Genomic DNA, 7,500 nt, shown 5'->3' with positions numbered 1-7,500 from the left:
AAAAAATGGGCCTGATGGTGGCGCTATATGGGACAGATTCATGTTGATGGCTCTCTTGGCGCCGCCGAGGCGGACGCGTGGGTACCGGCCCCGGCTCTCCCGGTCGCTCCTAGCCCGAGTTACTGCATTTTATGTGCGCTGCAGTGGCAGTCTTAAAGGAGACATCCAGACCAAAACACATATAGGGTTAAATCTGCCTTTTATCATACCCCTTCATACCTGCTTTAGTCGATTTTTGTCATAGCTGCCCCTGTTGCTAGATTTCGGCTGCCCCTGTTGCTAGATTTCACGGGCTCTCTCATAACTAACACAGTGGATTGTCCTTAGGCAAGTGCGGTCATTTCTTGAGCTTCAAAGGTAGTATTTTTTTATTGGATTGTGTTTACACAACGTCCTGAGACGAACCACGCCGCTGTTTTGACCTCACAGGCACCCTTACTTGTCAAACAGACCCCTCCCTCCCTCCCTTTCTAGCCTCTCCTCTCCCTGCTCTGGTGCAGAGCAGAAGCCGTTTGACAAGTAAGGGTGCCTGTGAGGTCAAAACAGCGGTTTGGTTGATCTCAGGACGTTGTGTAAACACAATCCAATAAAAAAATACTCTCTCTACTGCGCGAACCGGATCCCATCGTTCACTGCAAAGAACCAGTCAAAAGATTCGATTTGTTCGCGAACGTCCCACCTCTGCCTGCACCGTGTTCAGGGAACGTCTGAGAACAACTGACATACAAGCTCACATCGCGTTGCAAATGCCAACATTGTGAGCTTGTAGATCTCCGGGGGCGGAGTATAAATCAGGCTTCAGCCAGAGATGGACAGTAGGCTACTCGACCCAAGTACTTGAGTAAGAGTACAGAGTACTCCTGGTCACACTCCAATCCACAGTAAACTCAGTCAAAATGTTACAAGTAAGAGTAAAAAAAAGTAGGCCTACTTAATTATATTCACTTGTAAACCTTTTGTAATAAATATCATTGCATTTATTTTGTGTGCTGAAGTCTCTTTTAAGTTGAAATATTAATGAAAGAACAATTGTTTGCCATCTTACTGTATCTTACACCTTACTGTCTCTGTATCACACTCACCTTGCTTTTGGCCCCACTGCTATACCAGCACCATTTACTTCCAACATCTGGCTGACCTACCTTCAAGTGCCTCTGTTGAGCAATCTTGAAATGCATTTATTTGACCCATAAGTACTGCAACCACCGCTGCACCACCCAGTAATGCTGTTGCGCAGCCTCCACAACCACCGCTCACTTCACACGGGTGTGATTTTTTAAACCGGATCAATAAGTGAAGACATTGAAAAATATCCAATTCACTGGATCCGTGTAGACAGGGAACCCGGATATCTCTGAAGACTTTACTGTGTGTGTGCTTGTTAGACCTAGATATCTTTGTCGTGTGGACCTAGATATTTTTATATGTGGATATCTGAAAAAACGGGATATATGAAATATCCAGCTCCGTTTCACACAGCGCAGCCTGAGTGCAGCAGGTGTTCTGAGCCTTTGATGAGGCAGCGGTGAATTATAGAGCGGAGCGGTCATTATTCTCCTATAATCCACAGCTGATTTTCAGAATCAAGCATTCAACCAAGCCGGGTAATAAAGGTTCAAGGCTCAAGGTTCAAGGTTGTACTTTATTGTTAGGTCTTTTGTACAGCTACATAAGAGTAAAACTTATTTTTGTTCGGCATCCTTATAGACAATGCAGTGATATATATAAAATAAAGCAGAACAACAGAAAACAACACATCTAAAGATAAAATAATAAGTAATAATGACTTAGGAAAGAAAGAGAGTGCAAAAGCAAAAGAGCAAAGATAATGAGAAAAGCATCTCAGCTGTACATGTGCATAAAGTTTGGTGTATTTTATACACCAATGGCATTTCCTTTCCCCGTAGTAGCTACTGTACTGTAACTATTTGTAAACAACTTCACAGTGTGTTCTATGTGCAACATGTGGGTATAATTAAAAACTTCACAGTATATATATTTATGTACAATAGGTGCAGATCAGCCTCACAGTATCTATGGGGCTTTTAAGCCGTGACATCATTTTGTAGTCAGCCCTCCAAGCAGATTTATTGTCAATATTTGTCCCTCGCTATTCCAACAGATCCGAGACAAAAATAACGACTAAAGTATAATTCTACCACTTTCCTTTCAACAAGAAAGAGAAGAAACATTAGTAAATAGTAAAAATAGTAAAAAGATTCGCTTTTTTGGGGGGCAAAAGTTCTCCTCTGCCTACAAAATGATGTCAGACTTAACAGCCCCATTATGTACTGTAGGTGAGGCTGGAGCATCGTGCATGAAGTGCATAAAGGAAGTGTATCTTTGTGCAGGAGAATGTGCTTCATGTAACCTTATAGAAGGTGCCATGTCCGTCCCCAGGTGGCCCTGAACTATCACACCTGTTACATTGGTTTCCCTGTACATTAACTATAATGTGTGTGTGTGTGTGTGTGTGTGTGTGTGTGTGTGTGTATTGTGTGTTACAGAACTCCAGTGCAGAGCAGCGTGTGCGTCTAGACCTGGGTCTCTGGGATAAGTTCAGTGAACTGATGTGTGTGTGTGTGTGTGTGTGTGTGTGTGTGTGTGTGTGTGTGTGTGTGTGTGTGTGTGTGTGTGTGTGTATTGTGTGTTTCAGAACTCCAGTGCAGAACAGAGGGTGCGTCTGGACCTGGGCCTCTGGGATAAGTTCAGTGAACTGATGTGTGTATTGTGTGTGTTTCAGAACTCCAGTGCAGAACAGCGTGTACGTCTAGACCTTGGTCTCTGGGATAAGTTCAGTGAACTTGCCACCAAGTGCATCATAAAGATCGTAGAGTTTGCCAAACGGGTCCCGGGGTTCACAGGACTGACCATCGCTGACCAGATCACCCTGCTGAAGGCTGCCTGTCTGGACATCCTGGTAGGTTAATGTATAGTTCTATATGTCTGGACATCCTGGTAGGTTAATGTATAGTTCTATATGTCTGGACATCCTGGTAGGTTAATGTATAGTTCTATATGTCTGTACATACTGGTAGGTTAATGTATAGTTCTATATGTCTGTACATACTGGTAGGTTAATGTATAGTTCTATATGTCTGGACATCCTGGTAGGTTAATGTATAGTTCTATATGTCTGGACATCCTGGTAGGTTAATGTATAGTTATATATGTCTGGACATCCTGGTAGGTTAATGTATATTTATATATGTCTGGACATCCTGGTAGGTTAATGTATATTTATATATGTCTGGACATACTGGTAGGTTAATGTATAGTTCTATATGTCTCTACATCCTGGTAGGTTAATGTATAGTTATATATGTCTGGACATCCTGGTAGGTTAATGTATAGTTCTATATGTCTGGACATACTGGTAGGTTAATGTATAGTTCTATATGTCTGGACATCCTGGTAGGTTAATGTATAGTTATATATGTCTGGACATCCTGGTAGGTTAATGTATAGTTCTATATGTCTGGACATACTGGTAGGTTAATGTATAGTTCTATATGTCTGGACATACTGGTAGGTCTATGGATATCAATGTATATTTATATATGTCTGGACATCCTGGTAGGTCTATGGATATCAATGTATATTTTTATACCGTATGTCTGGACATCCTGGTAGGTGTATGGATATGAATGTTTATATGTATGTGTATACAGTATGTGTCACAGTCTGGGTCAGGCCCTTGCCCTTCCCCTGTTCCAGGGGCAGAGCGTCCGGTTAAGCTGGGTAGCAGGCCGCTTACCGGAGCCTCCGACTAGTCTCGCGTAGCCAGACAACTATTCCACAATCTCTAAATGCTATATAGAGTCTGGAACAGCAGCTCCCTAACGGCGAGTAATGGAAACGGGCATTACCGTTCAAGAATATATATTTTAAAATGTCATTTCTGCTAAGCAGCAAGCTAAACATGCTTATATGATTTTTATTTATATAATGATAAATGTGTGCGATGTGAGACTGAAACGGAAGTGACGTGGGGGCTTCACTTCCGCTTCATCTCGCACTCATCGTTTCTATTTCCGTCTGCCAGACTGTATGCCGGGAGCATTTGACCAAATCGCGGAGGCAACAGTCTGGCCACGCGAGACTAGCCTCCGACTGACCGTCAGTCTCAGTCCAAATGACCGTCAATCTGCCTGACCGTCTGTCGGAGTCCCCCTCGCCCCCCTCCCTCGCAATTGGGTCCTCTTTCTGCATCGCGCTGCCTCTGTTGCACCTATTTCCTGTTTATATTAACCTGGGTAAAATGTCACGCATTGGGAAGAAGTAAAGGGGGACACTTTGTTGTGAAGGACAACAGGAAGAGCATTCACAGACAGACAATCAGACAATATGTTGTTTACGTTTAGTGAGAAGTGTAGTGATGATGGCTGCAGTGGAGCCGCGCACTTTCACAACCTTTGGTAATTTGTATCAATTAAAATATACCACAGACACTTTCAAACGAGACAGGCAGCAATGCACAAGCAAGCAAGGCATTAATCATGACGGTGGACATTGGACAATTACGCCAGCGAGGTGTAACGGGTGACGGGGCCCGAGGATTTGAGGACTTGTAGCTTGGGAGTTGTGGTCATTCGAAGAACTTTACATTATTTCTCTAATAAAAAAAAAACATTATAATAATAATGTATTATGTACCTTGGTGCCAAGGTGTAATGAAAATCTACCTCTACGTGACGGGGGCATTGAGCATTGTGGCTCGCATACCGGCCCGGATGTTCCGCTAGTGCCCTGTTCTTCCACACTTTGCTCGCTCCCTCTGAACTCTTCCTGGTGTCACAGCTGAGCGCTAAATGACTGCCTAATGCAGGGGTTTTCAAAGTGGGTGACGGGGCACCCTGGGGTGCCGTGACGGCAGTCCAGGGGCGCCGCGAGATCATTTGATCATATTTGGAATTTATTTGGACACTTGAAAAAATATTTAGTATCATTTTAGACTTGAGGTACAAAGTTATTTTCAGTCAGTTCTAACCAAAATGGCTGTTATCTCAACGTTTTCCTCGCAACATAATCACCAAAATATCGTCACTGTTGGGCAGAAACCTCGTATCTCCAAGTTTCAAAAGTGTACGTTTTTTGGTAAAGCAAAGCCCTGCTTCATCATCGCGAGGCGTTGTGTGCTTGAAGATCTGCTGTTTTCACTAGTTTAGTACATTTTATAGATGATAAATACAAAACGGTTTTGGACATAAAAGGTTTCCACCCGACAACGACGATATGCTATAAATATAAGGTGCTGGGAGTGAAAATTATAAAGTAGGGGTGCCTCGGATTAAAAAAAATATTCATGGGGTGACCTGAGACAAAACAGTTTGGGAACCCCTGGCCTAATGACTGCCTAGTTGGCCAGAGACTATTCAAACCAGTCAGTGTTTGCTCTCTGTGCTGGATCACTGTTTGCTGTCCGTTCTTCAGGTTCCTTGGTATGTTTTGATTCAGTTGTGTATGAATTCTGTGTGCTTGTGTTAACCGTTAGTTTAAGTTTAGTAAAGTCTTATAAACTGCACTCCTTGGTTTCCTGCAATACTTTGAGTTATGAGTTGAGTTCTGCATTTGGGTCCTCACCGCCACAACACCGAACTGTGACAATATATGTGTGTGTGTGTGTGTGTGTGTGTGTGTGTGTGTGTGTGTGTGTGTGTGTGTGTGTGTGTGTGTGCGTTTGTCTAGCTATACTTATGGGGACCATACGCATGTTCACACACTCACATGCTGGGGACGTCTGACACAGTGGGGACAAAATCGTAGGTCCCCATAATTATTATCATTCAGGAAGATAGGGGGCAGTGTTGCTAAGTGTCTGGTGCTTTTTTTAAGCAAGTCCCTCAATTCGCGTTTTCATGTCATATGACAGGTGTGTTAACTCATTGAATGCCAGCCTATCACCACTAGAGGGCGCCCAGTGACCAGAGAATAATAGAGATATGCTGGTAATGCATGCCCAAGCCCTGGAGCCATGACTTGCCTGAACACTTTCCTTTGTGCATGTACAGGAAGAGGATGAAGTTAGCTTGAAGTTAGCTATTGGCTACCAAGCATTTTAGAAGCCTTATTTTCGTCAACTTAGCCATGATTAAACCTTGCACACCTCATGCATGGGAAAAAAACAGAGAAGAATGAGCTCTAAAAAATCCAATGCAATCCTGGATTGCATTGGAGTGGATTTGTGCAGTTTGTTCACAGCTTTCAAACAAAAAAATCCGATTGGAAATCCGTTCAGGCATTCTTGAGATAATCGCCATTATGTTTTACATGTTATGTAAACAAAAATGGCTGCCCTGTATGTTAGATGGGGTTGTATGGGGGTGGAACATGCAAAATCGCGATTGAAATCATGTTCACCAGATTTGATGGGGTCCAAAAAAAAAAAAAAAAAATTCAAAAAAATTTTTTTCAAATTTTTTTTTTTTTTTTTTTTTTTAAAAAGCCGAACTTGTTCGGGATCTGCACTCTACGATACGCTAATAAAGCCGAACTAGTTCGGGATTGGCACTCAATGAGTTGTGGGGACCCCCCAAAAATATATTTTTTTTCCTGCAGTTTTTGTGTGAGTGTGTGAGAGAATGGGAGAATGAGAGATTCACACACTACTAGCCAATCACAGGTCCGATATTTGCATACAATGACGTTGGCTTCAAGTCAGTTTTTCAGGCCTGTGGGACCACAGGAAAGTGGTGTCCCCATAATCGATGATAACCCGCGCAGGTCCCCATAATCGATGTTAACACACGTGTGTGTGTGTGTGTGTGTGTGTGTGTGTGTGTGTGTGTGTGTGTGTGTGTGTGTGTGTGTGTGTGTGTGTGTGTGTGTGTGTGTGTGTGTGTGTGTGTCTTTCCACCCCGTAGAAAGGCCTTCATTTTAAACGGGCCGTCTGATCCGGTCTGATTGTGGCCTAAACCAGCAACAAGCTGAAGAAGTGGCGTCTCTTTGTTTTGGTTCCCCCTGTTTGTTTCCCCAATCCCTGTTTAAATGCTCGAGAAATGTAGTCTTGCCAGTCGCTGCGAGTTGGACTAAAAGATGGATATACCAAATGAACTTTTCAAAAAAGTAAGCAAAACTGTACGGGTTTATTGGGTTGGCCCTAGAATCATGTCATTGAGCGGATGAGTGGATTGGAACGCACAAACTCCGTGGTGGTGGGCAGGGACTTTACCCTGTGTTCACTAATGTTAAGGTCAACGTTAAGGAGCTTGTATGTCATAGAGTTCAGGTGATGGTTAGCAGACTGTCTGTCAGCTACAGCTGTGTGTTGTTTGTTGTTCACTTGTTAAGTTGACTGATGAACTGAACTAACGTAACCTCTGTAATGACCTGGAGACGGAAAACACTGTTCCTTCCTCTCTGTATCTCTCTCTCTCTCTCTCTCTCTCTCTCTGTCTCTCTCTCTCTCTCTCTCTCTCTCTCTCTCTCTCTCTCTCTCTCTCTCGCCCCAGAGGGACTGGAGGAGAGTCAGTGATTTAATTAATAGACACTCACTCGCCC

General features: G+C 43.3%; 1 protein-coding gene across 1 annotated transcript in view; it reads left to right on the top strand.

Moving 5' to 3' along the window:
• LOC308280868 (retinoic acid receptor beta-like) overlaps nucleotides 1-7,500 on the top strand; it is a gene marked incomplete at both ends in the record, with an annotated part of 15,506 nt that overhangs the window by 4,107 nt on the left and 3,899 nt on the right. Inside the window, one exon of the mRNA XM_080755183.1 lies at nucleotides 2,744-2,920. Within this exon, the coding sequence (XP_080611309.1) occupies nucleotides 2,744-2,920 (177 nt within the window). The remainder of the gene's footprint in view (nucleotides 1-2,743; nucleotides 2,921-7,500) is intronic.

The sequence above is a fragment of the Nannobrachium achirus genome (assembly GCF_963921795.1).
Source record: "Nannobrachium achirus genome assembly, contig: SCAFFOLD_620, whole genome shotgun sequence".
NCBI classification, from domain to species: Eukaryota; Metazoa; Chordata; class Actinopteri; order Myctophiformes; family Myctophidae; genus Nannobrachium; species Nannobrachium achirus.
This window is presented reverse-complemented; position numbering and strand designations above follow the sequence as displayed.